The 18,621-nt window shown below is 40.3% G+C and overlaps 2 protein-coding genes across 2 annotated transcripts in view; both read right to left on the bottom strand.

Annotated features, from left to right (window-relative positions):
• Scr (Sex combs reduced) overlaps positions 1-2,091 on the bottom strand; it is a 32,128-nt gene extending 30,037 nt beyond the window's left edge. The window contains exon 1 of the mRNA XM_070207074.1: positions 1,248-2,091. The gene's annotated coding sequence lies outside the window, so the exon portion shown is untranslated. The remainder of the gene's footprint in view (positions 1-1,247) is intronic.
• Positions 2,092-16,282: 14,191 nt separating this feature from the next.
• ftz (fushi tarazu) lies at positions 16,283-18,386 on the bottom strand. The gene is made up of 2 exons (XM_002053475.3): positions 17,422-18,386; positions 16,283-17,297 (listed from the first exon to the last, which is right to left on the bottom strand). Exons 1-2 carry the CDS (start codon positions 18,266-18,268, stop codon positions 16,750-16,752), a joined length of 1,395 nt encoding a protein of 464 aa, XP_002053511.1. The 5' UTR covers positions 18,269-18,386; the 3' UTR covers positions 16,283-16,749.
• Positions 18,387-18,621: the final 235 nt, after the last annotated feature.

An 18,621-nucleotide genomic window follows, 5' to 3' on the forward strand; every position in this document is an offset into this window, starting at 1 on the left:
GGTCTGGTCAGCATGACTTCCCGGCCATGTGATGACTGGGCACGCAATTCCTATGTACAACGGCTGTGGTTTCCCAAAAACTATTTACATTTTAGATACATACATCTATATACATCATGTTTTATATAGCTAAATATTTATATATATATGTTATAGGTATAGTAGGTAGTTTGTGGCTGCTTGTTAGGCATTTTTCATTCGCTGTGACATTTCGCCTTTGTGGCTCTTAATTATTTCAAAAACGGCTGCATTCGTTTTAATGAAGTGAAAATTCCTTCTGTTGATATCGCGCACGCAACCCAAAACAAAAATGGAACAGAACAACAGCAAATTGGATTAGCCCAAGCACTGAGGAGTTCTGCCTGGGCTTCCAGCATAATTTAATTGAAGGTTGCGACTGTATGCCATTTAATACATCAATTCGATTTGAAGATTCATACAAGAATGGGATATTAACAAATATTTTCAATAGTTCTAATTGTTCAAAAATTAAAGAATTTATTACAAAATGCGACTCGATTCGATATTTATTTGATTATTTTCTTGTATCTAATATATCAAGTAAATATGACTGCCAAAGAAAGCTGTAGACTGTAAAATTTCTAATTCACAAGAATAATCAGCAAAATATAAATTAAGATTAACAGATGCAACGATTGTCGCACACAATAAAGATATTTGTAAATTATGTGATTTGTTTTCTTCTAAAGAGGAAAACGTTGATTCTTATAAAACATTTATTTGTTGTTAACCACAAAACTTAAAATAAGAAATAGATAGATTTGCATTTGCACCTTACTTTATTGGAATAAATAATATTTTTCTTCTGACATTCAACTAACCAATTTGATTAGACAGGCATTAAAAATAGTTGAAAAGCTATAAGGCAAAACAAAATTTGCAAGTCTTCTTTTAATTCTTTATATAAAATATATACATATAAAATTATTTTATATAATTTTTTTTAGTTCTCATTTTATTTTAAGTGTTCAATTTTTTGAAAAATAGGCCTCTACAATTCAAAGAATTGTTAGAGTTTTATCATATTTTTGCGTGAAAAATAAATAACTGTTTTGAGTTCTGCATCAGCTATCAATTTAAATATTTTATGTTTACGGTTTAGTGAAAATTCTGGGCAGAAATATTGCTATATACATTTTTTTTGCACTTCGTTTCAACGATAATTAAACTTTCAGATAAAAAAATGTTAAGGTATTAATTTTTTAACACTTGGAAGTGATTTTTACCTTTGCTTTCTTAAAATTTTAGAATCAATTTTAGTCTCATAAATTCATTCACTTCAACAATTTTTGGCCGACGGCGTTTAACTTTTAGTGTGATGTGAGTGTAGGCAATTTTTATTTGTTTGTTATTCACCTCACAAATTGACAAAAATTTTTAACAGTATTTGTGATGACTGCAATTAAGGGCGGAAACAGTTCCGTGTTCGATCACTTTTGGCCTTTAGCTAATTGCCAAATACCGATTAAGCCCGCATCGTTTCAGGTTAATCCGTTTGCATACCGAGGTTTAGCGAGGTTTTACTTTTACCTGCTGTTAGTTTTGACAGTTTATTTTTGCACTTGACGTTTGGCGGATTTTATAACCGTAATTAGCCGCAGCGGGCAGGCACGTAATTTGTCACAGTTCTAGTTGGGCTGCGGCTGGTTGAAGAGCGTAGTTGAATCTCATTAGGATGTGCCGATTCGCAGTGTATCTGCGAGTAGTTCACGCCGAATTTATGGTATCCATCAGCGCGAATGTATTTTAAACGTCATCGATGAAAACACTGGCACTGAAAACACTTAGCTGCCCATCCATCTTCCGTTATTATCGCTCAAAGTCAGCGCTGCGCGTCGTGCAATGTATCTGTATCTGCGACTGTTGTTGGATCCAACGGATGCGCGTCTTTGTTATTGTATTTGCTGGGCAGAGAGCCGCACGATTCGCGGAGCGAGCGAACGCTTTGACGGATTGACGGATTGTTTAGCCACGGCCAAAAGTTTTCGGTTTCTGTTTCTGTTTCTATTTCGATGAATGTATCCGCGAATACGTGCTCGAAGCGCCAATGTCTCACTTTGACTGCTCGGGCATAATTCAAATATCTGAGCATCAATAAAAAACTCATGCAACGCGCAGCGCCAGCGCCGCCAATTGTAGCTGCGAGTACGAGCAAGTAGAGGCGCACACAATCACATACACACACACACACACACACACACACACACACACACACACACACAGTTTCTGCTATGCCATGACAGTGGCAAACACACATTCATTCGAGTGCATTCATTAAACAGTCGCGTATAAAAAAACTAAATACGAACGGGTCATGCGTGCTAGAGCAGTCAGACAGCATTAAATGCGGTTGCTGCTGTCTCATTCGCACTCATTGCTGCTGGTCTGCTGTTGTTACCTTTGCGGACGCAGAAATGTGTAGCCGCAAACAATAGTGAGAGCGTGTGTGTGTGAGTTCGAAAGAGAGCCGATTCGAATTTATTTACGCTCTTCGAGTGCGAAAGCATTCTATTTCGACTTGCTCACGAACATTCTTATTGATCTCACGTACACTGTAAGTGTGCCTCACGTACGCGAAGGGATCGCTTGAAATTCGAACTTCGAATTCGGCAACCTGGCTAGTGTGTGTGTGTGTGTGTGTAGCCGAAAAAGTTTGATAACAGCCGAGAAAGTTAAAGTTAATTTCAGCTTTAAGTAGCCAAACAAAACAATGTATTTTTAAGGCACAAAAGGACAATTTGAATATTTTTCAGTCATTTTTTTAAGAACCAAACATAAACAGTTTAGCTCGATAAGATTCGCAGAATAAGTTGTTTGTTTATAAATATTTTTTTGCGTGTTTACCTTGAATTGTTTTTGTTTTTATTATTATATTTTTTCTTAAGAAGTTTATTGACTAACGCCCCCGCAGTCTTGTAACTTATATTTAATGAATTTTAGAATTCATATTCTACATAGCCAATCTATTGATCCACTTGCTATTGTTTTCCCCATACAAGTTGTTATATATTGGGACTGTTGCTTACCTATTAGTTAATAGTTTTGAAATCCAATCGGGAGTGTTGTTGCTTCGAGAACTTAATTTTATTAAGCACCTCACTTAAAGTATGTATTGTATTTGCTTTTTTGTAGCACACTCAAAAATATGTATGTATTGAATACATTAAAACACTTGACTTGTTTAGTCTACGCAATTGTCGTGACATTCTCCAATTTTATTGGCATTTTTAAGGATTTTACAATTTTTCACTTGTATACAAACTATGGAAATTCCAATTTAAGGATTTCTGATATTGCATATATCCTCAGGCCTGAGTTCCTTTTATTTATCCCTTAGATTCACTCTGATTTAAGCGAAATATTCCATTGATAGCATAAGTTTTGATCAAAATTTTGCCGACGCCTGAAAGCTGCGTGGGGCTGACAGTCAATCACCAACCCAGCTGGACGTGTAGTGCTTCGCGACTAATAATACGACTATTCCCAGTGTTTAAATAAAAGTTTGATTAAATTTAACCGGGTACCGAGCGCGCAGCTGGCGTACTTGAGTGCGCCACGTTCGATTCACGTTTGACAGAGCCTTTCGGTGTATGCCGGAGTGGAGTCCGAGTCCCAGTGAGCATGCGACTGTATGAGTATTCGAAAACTGTAAATCATTTAGCTTGCACACAACGAGTGCGAGTGAGCTGCACACAGTGTGCGCATGTTCGAAAATCAGTCGCGCTCGCTCGCACGCAGCTAAGCCACGCCTCTCGCTTTGATTTATGCTTCAGGGGTGCCGCATGGCCTGGACCAACGGCCTATGGCGGAGCAGCGACGGCGGCGGCTCCACGCCAGCCACAGCTGGCAAACAGAAACGGCACAGAAACAGGTAGTTGGACGCTGGACGACGCAGATGATTGCCTGCCACTCAACGTCAACGTCAACGTTAACGTCAGCTATACCCCGCGCGTCTCTTCAGCTCGGCAGCAGCTTTGTTGTTTTTTGCTCCAGATTAGGCTGAAATCATCCTAGATTAGTGCGTCCCGCTACCCCAAAAGTTGCCATCCCTATGCCCACCATTAGCCCCCAGCTCCGCCTGCGCGTCCAGGCACTTTATTTGTATTCAATCGTGGCGCTGTTCCGCTAAATCACCGTCACATTATTATTTCGCATTATTATTTTATAAACGTTTCGTTCTGTGCGCCATCATTTCCATTTTTATTGGCTGCGTTCAAAATTTTACATCGCTCCTCTACCAACAAAAAAGTTCCAGAAAACAAAAAAAAAATAAAAATAAAACAAGCTACAAATGAGTTTTTTATTTTTTACCTTGCTCCAAGTTTTGGTTTGTTTGCATCTCTTTAAAATGAGCTCGTTTGCACTCGAGTTTTGAATCTGATTTGGAATCGGAATTTAAATTTATTGGCCACATTGTCTGGCGACGTCTTGGGGTTCTTATGATTCATTCGGTTTCGGGTTACGAGCTTTTGGGCTGGGTCTGGCTCTGGCATCAAGTTTGGTTAAATGCCTTAATTAAAAATCAATTTCGGACCTGCTACCAAATTCCAAGCGAGCAAAACAAGAAATACACAAACGAGTATATATTCATTTCTTTGTGTGAGATTTGCATTTGAATTCGTTAAGACAAATTGTTTATGTCAAGTGAAAAACTTAATACTTCCATATGCAAGTTTATCCAAGAAACTTTCTGACATAACTCTAATAATGACCATATTCGATTCGTTATTAATTAACATGTTTTCAAAATGGGTATATTCAATGTTTTCGTTAAAAAATTCCAATAAATATGCAACTATTGTTTGTGTAGGTGAATTTAACAAAGTTTAAGCAATATTTTGTCGAAATTATGATTAAATTTCTTTTTATTGAATTTCGATTGTGTTCGAGAATAAATTCAAGCAACTCTTGAAACATACACGCTTCGCAGTTTAGATTGTATAATTCAGCCCTTTATCATTTAACATTTTATTATAATTTAATGTTTTAAATAATAGGGAAAACGCTCGTTTTTGTCGATCATTAACAAATAAATACGTGTACTTTTATGATTTTATGGTTCTCAAAAATTATTGTGTAATATTGTAAGCTATGTCTATATACCCAAAATATTGTATATGGCCGCTAAAGACATGCTATTATTTAGACACAATTTAAAACATGCTGAAAGAAACATTGTTTGGCAAAATTATTTATGAAAAAAAAATAAATGTATTAAAAAATGTATTAGTAGGCGCATAAAATTAAAAACTTAAAAGAAAAAGCGCACTTGTATAAATTATTTGATTAATACTAAAATGTAATGCATAATATTCAAATTCAATTCCTCTTGTATTGCAATTTATCAATTTCTTAAATAATTTTGGTAAACAATTTGTACATGTATCTGCATTCATTGGCAGCGTTGTCAATGCTTGCACTTGGTTTCCAGATGGTTAACAATTCCATAACGACATGCAACCGTTTCGTTGGGTTTCTACTCTTCTTTTTTAGCCCGCACGACATGAGGGAAACCATATTAAAATTGTAAAAAACAAGGAGAAGAAAACTAGGAATCATAAGAGAGACGCCTGCGTGTACTTCTGTAATTGGAGTTGATGTCGGATCTGCCAGCGGGCAGTAAAAATGTTCAGCCGGAGATGGGAGCCGCATAGCCTCTGCATTAGCCTCTGCATCAGCCCCAGCCCCAGCCTTACGGGATGGCAGCTCTGCCCAGCAGCATCCAACATGTTGCTGGCGATTTTTCATCATCGCTCGCATGTTGTTAATATTGTTGTTGTTTTTGTTGCTGTTGTTGTTGCTGTTGTTGTTGTTGTTGCTGTTGTTGTTGTCGCTGCTGCTGTTACACACACGCTTTTAATATGAAACAATCAGCAGCGTTTGTAGTTTTGTTTTTGCCTGCTGCATAGCAACAAAAAACTAGAGGAATTTTCAAATTAAATGTGGGCATAGAACTTGTGCAACTGTGCTACATGCAACATGCAACTGTGCAACACGCTTCAACGGAACTGCAGCAGTTTTCAATTAAATACAGTGCCATCGACCCAAGAAAAATGTTCAATACGTATGCCACAAGACTGCTGCAAGCGGGGCGTGGCAGGGCGGGGGACCAACTCACGACAATTCGTTAATACCCTGCCATTTGAGTTCTTCACGCAGTGCAGCTAAAACCAGCTTAGTGAATGGTCAGCCGGCTGCAGAGGGTATGGAGCTGAAGGGAGGGAGGGATTGGAGGGGGGGTTCAGTTGTATCTGCTCCTGGCAGTTGATAAATAAGCGCCATTTAGGACAAACACACGCACAGCGCAAAAGTTGCAGCTACTTAGAGAGCCAACGATGATAACTGCAAAAAGACAAATCTGGAGCACATACTCCAAGGATGAGCTGCCTCCGCCGCTGCTGCTGCTGCTGTCGCTGCATTGAGGAATGCATTTACATCAAAAGGCAATTTAAATTAATTTCCAACCTTTTTGTCGCAGTAGACGACGCATTCAGAGTCGGAGTCGGAGTCGCAGTCAGTGTCAGTGTCACTGCCTGCGCCACAGAGTCCATCCACATTTGATTATGATAAACGCGTCTCAGCTGTCAGGCGATGAGCTACTTAGCTGCCAAGATGGCGCTCCACGAGCTGGAGTTGTAGCTAAAATTGGGAGGCCATTAGGCGTGCTCGTCGTTGTTGTTGTTGTTGCTGCTGCTTCGGCAGGGGCAACAGCTGAGCTAAAGCGACACGCGAGCTACTGAATTCATCATTAGAGGCATTCAAAAATTATTCCGGCTGTGACGCCATTTTGATTTGCTTTCCACACATATCCCTATACCATTATGTACACACTATATAGACAGCGTGTGGCCAGCCAGATAACGAAGCTTTCGTCGCGGAAAGCTCTACTGCTATTTGCCTCTCGCTTTGGCTGCTGGCCAGAGGACGACGACTGTTGCGCATGTCCTGGGCCACAAGCTGCGTACTTATCCGTATGATTAATTTGCCAGTGGGTGGGGTGGTGGGGAGGGCGGCAAAATGGAAAGTGGCTCCACCTACAAGCTGCAGCAAAAATAACACTTTAAGGTTTTAAATTCTGCAGTAAAAACCAGGACTATAATAGGCAGATCTAAAATGGCGTCGGCGAGTGCAGTCTAAGGAAGCCATTTGCCAGCTGCTGCCGTAACTCTCACATATAGGGGTTTCTTTTTATATATTTTCCCATCCGCATGACAGCAATCAATCAGATTGCAACAAAAGATACTCAGCCAAATTCTATAAATGGTTGACTGGCTGTCTGGCAGGCTGGCTGATGTACTGTCGACTGGCTTTGCTCTTGAAAGACTGCGCCAAGGTCGTGTCCTTCTGCAGCAAGAGGACCAACAGGTCCGCCGGCTTTGCCCATTGTTCTATATGTTTAGTTTTTGGCAAATGTTTGCCATTTCGTGAGCGCTTGCAAAAACTCCTTTCGCTCGGCTCATTTGTGTTCATTATCGTCCTGCGGCGCGCCGCCAAATCCTTTAGCCCACATTATGCGTGCGAACAATGTGGCATTCACTTGTATATGGGTTAGCTCTGCATGTGCCTCTGCGGGCATTTCCTAGTTGGGCTGGTTCCCACTGGTTGCGCCGCTTTAATTAGTTCACCTCATCAAGGCCACATTAAACGACTGTGATTGTAACTGGGATTAAAAACGGAATTTCAATGTGGACACATTTGCCACGAAATGCTTTAGTCACGGTCGCTAAAATACTGTGTAACAGGTTCACTTCAATTATGTCTACTGAAATGCCTTCGATCAATTTTTGTGAAAGTAAGTTTATAAACAAAATAGATGTACGCAGGCTTTGCAGCTCTTTAAGTTTGAGAAATTTTCTATTGTCAATTTGTCAATTTTTGTTGATATTTATTTGTATGCAACCTAAGTACATACATATTTTTCTTTTTCCTTTCAAAGACGATGTCATTAAGTAAAATATTTGAACATATTTCAATTGCAATTGATAGCCAAAGTTAAAGTTTAATAAATCAGAATTGCAAATGTTTATTTATGAATTCTTGAAGATACTTCTGAACTAGAAAGTAAATTAAAAATATATTTGCCGTTCGTACAAAACATCGTTAATCGATATAAGTCTATTAGTGGGAATGAATTTTTATTAAATTTAATTTCTTTAAATACATTTTGAGGATCTTTAGATCTCATAGATAATTATTTTGCGACGCCTCATTACCAGAACTATAAAGTTTTGTTGTGTACTTTTAGTTAATATTTTTATTTTTAAAAAACGAGGAACGCATTTTGTAAAATGAGTTTATTGCTTATATTTTAATTAGTGTATACTACTTAGTTTTAATTATAGTATTAAACTTTATAGTACTGGGATAAGTGATCATTTTCATATACAAAATAATATTAAAATTAGCCTGATTATTCAAATTTTGATATTGACATACAAATATAAATTATTTAATTTCTTTTAATTCTTTCAAATATATTCTTAATATTCATTTTAGATTTTGTCAGTACAGCTGGAATACAAATTTGACAAGCAGTGCATTCTGCCCAAATAAACAAGCAGTGGATGTTGCACTGCATTACCAACCAGCTGGGCAAAATGCATTCGTTCTGGTTTGTGTCCAGAGAAAATTGCACTTTCCAGTTGCATGTGCAGCTAATCGGAAAAGTTGCAAAATTCTGCAAGGAAACTCCAACTGGAAACCTAATAGAAATCGGATTTTGTTCGCTAACGAATCCTTCCAGATGTCGCTGCTGTACACCTTAAGGAAGAAAACACTGAAGTACTTCAAGTCAATTTAAATGAATTTAAATGCAGACCCAAAAATAACTAAATTTAAGCAACATTTCCGCCCGTTCCCACAATGAGCTGTCAAAGCTAACAGCGACCTTGGCCATTAATCGTCATCGTCTCATTCACGTCAAATTTGTACAATTCAAATGTCAATTGTGTGTCGAGAGGAGTGAAAGTTTTTCGCAGCAGCCAAAAATCAATAATTCGAAATGCGTGAATTTCCATTAACAATTTGTTTGGCGCCGGCAAACTCGAACTTGAAACGTCGCCCCCAGAACATGAAGGGCCTTGAACCATTTGCTAAAAAATAAATTAGAAAATTCCGCCACACACTTCGGCACATGTGCAGCCCCAAGCGTAGCAGCTGCGGCAAGCGAGTTCTGTTTCCGGGTGAGCAAGAGGCAAGGGCTATGGGGTTGGAGACGACTGTTTAGGGTTGGGGTTGGCGGCTTGCCTAATTTGAATATAGTATGCACCCAGAAAAGCGTGCGAGATTCTATGTGTGTGAGTGTGTGTGTGTGTGTGTGTAGGCCGGGTTGAATGTAAATGGAAATTTTGACGTGGACTGGCGGCGGAATGGCTGGGTGGCAACTGGCCCGACGAACTGACTGACTGGCTGACTGCTGACTGACACATATTTGGGCATGATCAAAATTAATGACCCGGCGCTTACACACACCTATGTCGAGGCCCAAAGCCATATGCACAAAAATATATATATATATGTGTGCATAATTTACTAAGCATTCTGCCAGAAAATAGGTCAAATGCAAGCTATAACAAATAGGCGTGTTATATCCTATATGCTATACGCAGCATAAATGAAAATGTATTTTGTTTACATACTTATTATTTATAAAAAGATATGTGAAGAACAATGTGGATCTATACCAAGAGCAAATCAAAAAATAAATTAAATAAATAAATAAACGAAAGCAAAATAACTTAAACTTAAATAAAAGTGTAAGAATGTATGTTCTATATACAAAAGTACTTAATTCTCTGCGTGCCTTCAAATACCTTTTTTTGCATTACTTTTACTTACTTCTATGAAAGTATTTAGTAAAAAGCCTTACGAGCCCAAACTCAAACTTGTCAAAACCACAAATTTTGTATCTCTCTTTTTTCTCTTTTTTCAGCTAATCACCGAGCGACAAACAAAATGGATAACATTTGTGCAACAACTTTTATGATTGTTATTAAAAAAAATTTGTTTGTATAGGGGGGTAAAAGTTTTTCAACTTTCTGATGGCAAGATAAGTGCTCGTTTTTGGCATATTGCGACGCGCCGTCAAATGTGGCTGCAATTAAAAACTGTTATGCCTCATGCTAATCAGCCCAAGCAGCTACCAGCTACCAGCGCCAGCTCCGAGGTCGATACCATTACCGATCCCTTCACCCAATGGCAGCCAAGCAGCGCACGCTCCAAATGAAAGCCGCAGGCCCAGGCCTTTAGCAACAGACAGCAACATGGCAAACTGCAAAGAAAGAATTCATTATTTCAGTTTTAATTGCTTTTTTCATACTTTCGAAATTTCAGCGCCAGCCGGATACCCCTACTGCGGAGCTGGAGTCGGCTTTTTTGCATGTTCAGGCCACATCGTTCACAAACAAACAACTGTTTGCAAGAAATTCAATTATGCCTTTTAATAAACGACACCGTGGCTCAAAATTTTGTAGCACCAAGCAAAACGCATTTGGAATGCGGCTGTTGAAATTCTAGAAACAAAAAGCTTACCTAATATGCAAAGCTATGGAATAAATAGTTGCCAGGAGAATCTATTGTATGAAGTAGTTATATATTCTTGATTGAATGGTATATCACGACTTCAAGACCAGTTAATCTTAAATGAATTGGACTTGCTCAGGGTATACGACAGCATATATACCAAAACGTTATATCAAATAGAGCAACAGCCGAGCGGGTGGCTAGAGATACGGATAGATAGAATAGGATCAGATATGCGGGTTTATGTCCAGCCCAGTTCTGTAAACTAACAAATGTTGAACCATTTCGCTTAAATGTTATTAGAAACTTAATTTAAAAGATGTTTTCATAGTAAGCATTAATGTTTATTCTGTGATAGCTAAAGTGGCCAACTTAATAAAGACGTTCTAGGGGAGCATAAATTAGTCGCCCATTCTCGCTTTAAGTTGCCTATCTATCTCAAAGTGTCTGCCATTGTTAACAGCTTTAGCTGAAAGGATACCCCGGTGGTTGTCAATGGTATTCAGGTACGGACTTGATGCGGGCTAGTTCAATACAATTATATTAGTGCCTATAAAGCGGATTTCATAATGTGTCATTGGCATACACAATGCCAAAAAAAACTGCCAACTCAATTTGGATAAGATCAAATACATTTCGACATTCATTTTGTTGCATTTTGGCTGAGTTGAAGCATATAGAAAGCATTTATATCGCAGTCCATATCATATTAGTTGCACAACCAAAACATCGCTTAAAATAGAATCGTCGATCCAGGCGCATATCTGTCAAAAGTTTGCAGCTTTCAGGTCATCTAAGTTATCTGATCACTGAAGATGAGATTATCCTAGTCTTCGCTGTATTTGCTAACAAACTAAATGGAGAGGTATGCTTAAGTAACCAGGCTTCATGTAACATTTGAAGCTCCATTAGAGCATTAAAATGGTTTTCTAATCAGCAACAACAAGTCGTTGCAGCTGCCCTTTGTAACGGTTGTTGATGTATGTTAAGTTATTTGCACGGCTTATGAAGCTGAAGCATATTTATTTGGATAATAATAATAGTTCAATAAGCAACTTACCCTATTATTTACCTCCAGCTCTTAGACTACATGAGATCAATGGTTAGATTTTTTTAGATTGTCTCTTAGTGCTGATAATGACTATATACATATATGTATGTGAATACTTTATGAGATTGGATATGTTTAGTGGGAAAATCCAACCTGATATAATCTTTGTAAATAACCTTTAAAGACTCGACAAAAAATCTATTAACGAATGTTACCAAGCGCAAATATTATGTAAATTGTAAAAAATACGTAACTATTACTAAGAAAATAAAATAGAATTCAAAATATTCTAAAATTGAAATTCCTCTAATGTTAATATTTGAAATTATTAACTGTTAATTTTTGTTCCTTGTATCAAATTTACCAAATCATATTTTTAATACAAACTGTACTTTGACAAAGCTATTCATTTATGTTAATATTCTCAAGCATTGTCGTTTTGTATCGCATTAATTAGAATTAATTTGTTTTTGTAAAAAATATATTTCAAAGCTAATCTTTTAAAAAAGCATCTTTAATCTTAACGACTGGTTTTGGTAAATTATTTATTAATAACTTTGAAAAGTTGTTGGAACTAAGAATTGAGATTATTGCAACACAAAACAAGAAGATGGCCAAATGATGTTGCCGACTTTTATTGCACTGTCTATGAAAGGATAGCAAAGAATAATATAAAAAATAAAACAGAAAACGAGTCCAGAAACCATTTCGAGCACAATCAGCTTAATCATAAATTAAGAATAAATTTGTGGCCAACACAGTCGCCCGCTCCACAGTCCTCAGATAAATTAGTCAAAGCGACACGCCATAAAGCATTTGTTGAACCCATAAATCCCCACGGACGGTGGCGGTGGCGGTGGCGGTGGCGGTTGTCGTTGTCGTTGTTAGCCACCGTCCCGCCGCCGTCCGGCCGAGGCCTGATCCGCGCATTAACATATTAATGTTTTGGCTAGCTGGTGGATCGACTCGGTAGTTGGCGGCTTTGGGGCACTGATCTAGCCGCCAACGCTGAATCGCCGAATCGCTGACTCGTAGATCGGCGGCTTTTGGCGCTGATTTGGAGCCAATGGAGCATTTAAAGCGACATTTGTCCGCTGTGGCCATAACTCATGTGTAGCTCGAGTAGTCAGCGCCATCGCCTGTGTGCCTGACCAGCTCACACGCTCTGCGCTTTGCCCTGGTGGCGATCGGCCACATTTGCCGCGCCATTTGAGCTGGTCGGGAGCTGGCGCACTGGTGTTGCCAACCATTCGAAAAACTGTTGATTTGGGTCACAATTAATTGGCTCTCGAGCGCCATAAATATAGCCTCGAACGTGGTAATCACAACAAAGGGCACAGCCGCAGCTGTGACCTCCCCACGGGCACACGCTTAATTCAAGCGGGTGTGCGGATAATTATCATATCGCCCCGGTATTTGGCTTAAAGAAACCTGTTGCTCCAGCCAATACTGGCATGGACGGTGGGAATGTAAAATACATTACGCATGTACAACAGGAACTAAGCATAACTGCTAAGGAACTTTATTTTTGGACTATTGAAATACAGAATACAGTGAAACACTACCATAAGATACACCTATTGGGGACAAATCTCTTGAGCGGACATTATCTTTAACAACCTAACGAGCAAACACTTCGAGTCCCAGGCTAGAGTCTTTTGTACTTAATATCAACAATATTTTATTTATTTTCATGTTTTCATACCCTTGTAGAGGCTGTTATATAATTGTCATGAAATTTGTTACGTTTAGGAGAAGACATCTTCGATCTGTATTGAAACTTTTCTTGGGTCCGTAGTCATAGCAATATTTTCATGTACCTCATCATTTTTTACTATTCTCACATATCAGCAAAAGGGAAATATATTCAGCGTTCAAGCTTCAGCACTTTTTAAGCTCCTTAGATAAATTAGCGGGCCCAATCCTCGAAAGCCCAATGAAGGTTTGCTTTGCCTTACAAGTAACTTATAATCTCGTATCTAACTAAATTCTGAGGTAAATCATAAAATTGAATGATAACATACGATTAGGAAGTCTAGTAGACAGACACAGATTTGGGACCATTAACATTGACTTTATAACAGGCCAATTTATCGTCATGGCGAACGTTAATTTAAAGCCATGCCACATCCGAGATCAGAGAGTTCTGCTGTTTGTGTTTATCTTAAACATAAGGATAATGTAATTTAATCCCTTCCAGCTAAGAGGCCAGCACCTCTTCTACTCCGTACTTCAGTCATTTGCGAATCTGTCTGCGGATTGGCTGCAAGCGTACGGTGGATGCGGATTAAGGATACGGCAGCGGCGCAGAAGGGATAATTCGCCAACCGACAATGCTGCGACAAAGGTGTTTTGTTTTTATGACTTTGTAACTCCTTTGCCCGGTAGACGGTCGTCCTAAGGCGGCTGTGTTTGCTCGTGCTTGCGAAAGGATAATTTTACGATCGTTATTCGCGCAGAGGCAGGTACCGTGCCCGGCTAAGTGGACACAATAGAACGCCTATTCGCACTGCAAATCCGACGATGGCCAAACGAATGACCAGTTCTGCACAATTGTTTTGACAAAGGCGGGCTTTATTTTGACTATTTAAAGGATTACGCTAAAGGATTGACTTTGCAACCTTGACTGCAGCCTCGTCTGCATCGTCAGACGCTAACGCCCACAATGAAGTTTTCCGCGAATCTTTAGATACTTGCTTAGGTCGCCTTGCCAAATCGTCCGACTGCGGGTTTTATGGTTCGCGAATGAGTTAAAAGCGACCTTTGGGTTTTCAATAAAACGGAAAGCAAATGAAAAGGCTTTACTTCCCCGAAGGACGTCGAAGAGTTAACGTAACTCTTTCGCAACTTGCACGTAAACCTTTTACCACTCACGAAGAAGTTGTAAAAGTCTGAACAATCCACAAAACTGACTCTTGGCAAATTTCTAAAAAAAAGTTTAAGACAATAGCTTCAGACTTAATGTTAGACAAGAATCTAGGTAAATATTAAATTTTTTATTTTAGACAGGAATTAAGATAAATATTTATTTTTTCAGTAACTCGTAGAAGTGTTTTGGTGCAAAACATAAATGGAAATTAGGAAGATGGGTGGATTTGTAATGCCTAGGGAATTTAATTTTTAATTACTATTCAAATGCCTAAAGAAAGTATTATGATCACTACAAAGTCTTATAAAACAAAATTGATTTTAATTTATTTTACCTTTAGAAAAAATACCATTTTATATTTTATTTTTCTTATGAACCTTAAAGGCAAAAACTAATCGACATTAGATTGCCAAAAACTTATTTTATTGAATATTGTTTTATTGCTTCTAACATTCTAAAAAACAAAAATTTCAATTCAATTATGATCAACGTAAACTCACTAATCACAATCTTCATTATTCTAATACCACTCTTGCGAACCTTTTGTAATTCGATTACTATGTTACATCATATCATTCAACTGCCATGGAAATTATCTGCCTAAAGTTAGTGTAATATGGCAACGTTTCTTCTCATTTCGTATATATCGACTTATTTTGAAAAAAATTAAGTTACATTTTTAATGAAATAAACGGTGATGTCGAATCGGTAAAAACCTGGATTTGTAGACCATTTTCATTCATAGGGAATATTTTGCTTCTACTCTAAACTTCTTTGTCAGAGCTGTACCAATGTAAATGAGGAATACGTTTTTGGTCAGTTTTTGGTAGATCGATTCTACATCTGAACGCTCGTGTAAGGTTATCCCTGGCTAACTTGCCAGCTACCCATAGTTGCTGCTACCCACTGTCCACTTTGATCTAATGAGTCGTATAAATGCCGCCCGGCAACTGCGACGGCACATGGTTCCTCGGTTGCGTTACCGATAACTGTCAAGGAGAGCAATGAAAAATGACCAGTCAATGTCTCACTTCAATAGATGAGCAAACAGCGAAAGGCGCTTCCTCTTGCTGGCGGTGGTGGTGGTTGGCAGCCAATTCCTGACTGAAAAACACCCAAACCGACCAAAATGTGACATTTTTCCATTGCGAAAATAGTGCATTTTATAGAAAAGTAGTCAACGACAGAGCGAGGGGAGCACCAAATTGCAGCTGCTCAAATTTAGAGTTGATATCAGAAACGTTTGTCTACTGGCTTAAGCGTGACAATTTCGGGTTGTTTCGAAGGGTTCCTAATGATCCAAAATTCCAACAAAGAAATTTGTCTAACAATTAATGGAGCCAACGACAAAAATCGACAAAAATTGATTAAGCATCAAAATAGCTAAAAATGGATTGTATGTATACAATGTTTTTTTTAATTATAAATTGTGTATTTAAGAATTTTCGGAAATTGAGAAAATTTAAATTAAAATAATAGAAATTTACTAAAATATATTAAATATAAAGGACAGTGTAGGATAAAAATGATTGATCTTTATTAATTTGCTATATAATTTGGACTTGAAGAAATCGTACACACATTAGACACAAATAAAAATTAAATAAATCAACTATTATTTATTTAATCAAAATTTATCTTTTTCCTTTCGCTTCACAATGGTATAATTAAATTATTTAGAAATTAATAATTGATCAATTTCAAAGTGATCTCTATATATTTTCTTAAGACAAACAAATATTTAATTATTTGAGTATTTAGAAACAGAGAACTTGTAAGAAAAACGCGCAGTCTTTTTGATAAATTCGATCAAGTACAAGTATTTTGAATATATATATTTAAATAAATATGACTAATGTAATCGATGTATATATATAAACTGTACAATAGAAACAAAAAGTTAATCAGTCTCCAAGTTGAGCTTGTGTTGCATTATCGATGCCCGGCCACAGTCCCTGGGCTCGATGATAATCGAGCGCTCCAGGCAACAGACAACGGGTAACCCATGGCCAGCCACTGGGTTTTGAGGTATCAGAGGTTGTCGAGGAGTCGTTTCGGCCTCGGTCTCGGTCTCGGCCTCGGCCTATGCACATGCGCACTCGTCCTATGCTTGTGTCCTGGGCACCGTAGGGAGTGCGCGGTGCGGCGACTGCGACTGCGCAGCATCTCGTTATACATTTGCGTGTCACCGGCAAATGGTCGAGAATTGGTGGCGCATTTGTTTCGGTTGTGTGTGTGTGTGTGTGTCTCAGTGTGTGTGCTTCTGTGTGTGTGCGTGCGGGCTGACTTAGGGCAGCGGCAGATGATACAGCGCCTGGTTGGAGGTGCTCAGCTCCTGCTGTTGCTGTTGCTGTTGTTGTTGGTAGGTGCACTGCTGCTGCGTCTGTTGATGATATTGCGGTGTGTACTGCGCTTCGTACTGTTGGCCAAAGTGCGGCGGCAGTGGCAGCGGCGGCGACTGCTGCGGGTAATCATAGCTCTGCTGTGTGGCGGGCAAGTAAGCGGGATAGGCGGCATAGGGCATGGCAGCAGCCTGTGGATGCGACTGTGGCTGTGGCTGTGGCGGCACAGTGGTGGCATCCAGTGGCGGCAACAGCGAACCGTAGCCGGTGTTGGTGCAATGCTCGGGCGAGGCTTCCAGAGTGCGATCCTTTTTGGATTTCATGCGTCGATTCTGGAACCAGATCTTGATCTGCCGCTCACTCAGGTTGAGCGCATGGGCAATGTCCATGCGGCGGCGGCGTGTGATATATCGATTGAAGTGGAATTCCTTCTCCAGCTCGAGCGTCTGGTAGCGGGAGTAGGTTTGCCTAGTGCGTTTGGAGTCTTTGCAATCTGCAAAAAGTCAGAGATAAGAAGCAGAAAGTAAGTACGAGAGTTGCAAAATGAGGGAGAGTGTGTGACTGAGAGAGTGTGAGAGTGAGTGAGAGTGAGAGGTTGGTGGGAGTGCGATGCCTACCTGATGCGAGAGTCTCCTCAATGTGCGACCAATTAAATTCGTTGTTGCCCGTGGCAGCTGTCACAATGCGATGATTGATTTCATGCGACTTCTCGGCCGGCGACTGGGGTGGCGTGCTGATGCCAATCCCATCGACCAGGGAGGCGGGCGTCGCGGGCGTGGTGGCAGCCGGCGGCGGGGTAATAAAGTCGCCATGCTTGGCCTGCTTGTGCGGCGAGTAGACGTCCAGATAGTCTACATCCTCGCTGGTGCTGCGCTGCGGCGACATGTGCGTCTGCTGTGTGGAGGGCGTGGGCACGGCATAGTCCTGCTCATAGCAGGGCGACAGCTCGCCGGCGGAGCTGCTCTTGCTGGGCTTCTTCACGGGCTCTATTGTCGTGTAAAAATAATCGGGCGTGTATTTTAGTTTCTTCACGGGATTGGTGAGCAGGGCGCGCAGTGTGCTGGGTCGCTCCTCCACGGCAGCAATGATCTCGGCAGCAGATTCCTCCGCCTTGCGCTTGCGGCTCTTGACGGGCGCGGGCGAGTTGGCTTTGGTGAAGGGCTCAGCGACTGCTGTCGGATGGTACTGAGGCACTGCAGCGGGTTCGGGCTGTGGCAGGGTAGTCTGCTGGTAGTTGGCGTAGTAGCAGCTCTCGCTGTAGCTCTCCGGGCCGTACTGCACGTAGCTGCCGGCCTGGTAGTTCGCCGGCTGCCAGCTGGCTGTGGAAGCCATGGAGTTGCTCTGGTAATAGCTGCTGCTGCCGCTGCTGGTGTTATCGTAGTATGTGGGTGGCAGGGCGTGATGGTACATGTTGTACATGCTGTCAGCATAGTAGCTGTGGCTGTGCGTATTGGTGGCTGCCATTGTGTCTGTGTCTTATGTCCTCTGAGCGGAATGAACGATGTTTGCGCGGCGCTGCTGCGTTTGCGAATGAGCTGCTATGCTCTCTGATCCTGCCTTAATATAGGCAGAGTCGTGGAACTGCGGACTGCGGACTGCGAACGGCACACGCGCTCCTCGTCATAGCGCATAAATATCCCTGCGCATGACACTTTGACACATGCTGCGCGTACTACCCCTCCGGCCAGGACCTAGCCAGATTTATTGCTGGCAGGGGTAGGGCAGCGCTTATCCGGCCGGGCAACGTTTTATCCGACCGAGTGGCGAATTCTCATGGCCGGCCTACCTGCTGCGCAGCTTATTACCTACCCATCGCG

Source organism: Drosophila virilis, chromosome 2 (genome assembly GCF_030788295.1).
Source record: "Drosophila virilis strain 15010-1051.87 chromosome 2, Dvir_AGI_RSII-ME, whole genome shotgun sequence".
Lineage (NCBI taxonomy): Eukaryota > Metazoa > Arthropoda > Insecta > Diptera > Drosophilidae > Drosophila > Drosophila virilis.

Bases quoted from the DNA above. Each gene is read 5' to 3' on its own strand.
- ftz (XM_002053475.3), bottom strand. From the start codon at position 18,268: ATGGCAGCCACCAATACGCACAGCCACAGCTACTATGCTGACAGCATG. The intron at 17,298-17,421 runs GTAGGCATCGCA...GACTTTTTGCAG, and splicing joins TGAGGAGACTCTCGCATCAG to ATTGCAAAGACTCCAAACGC.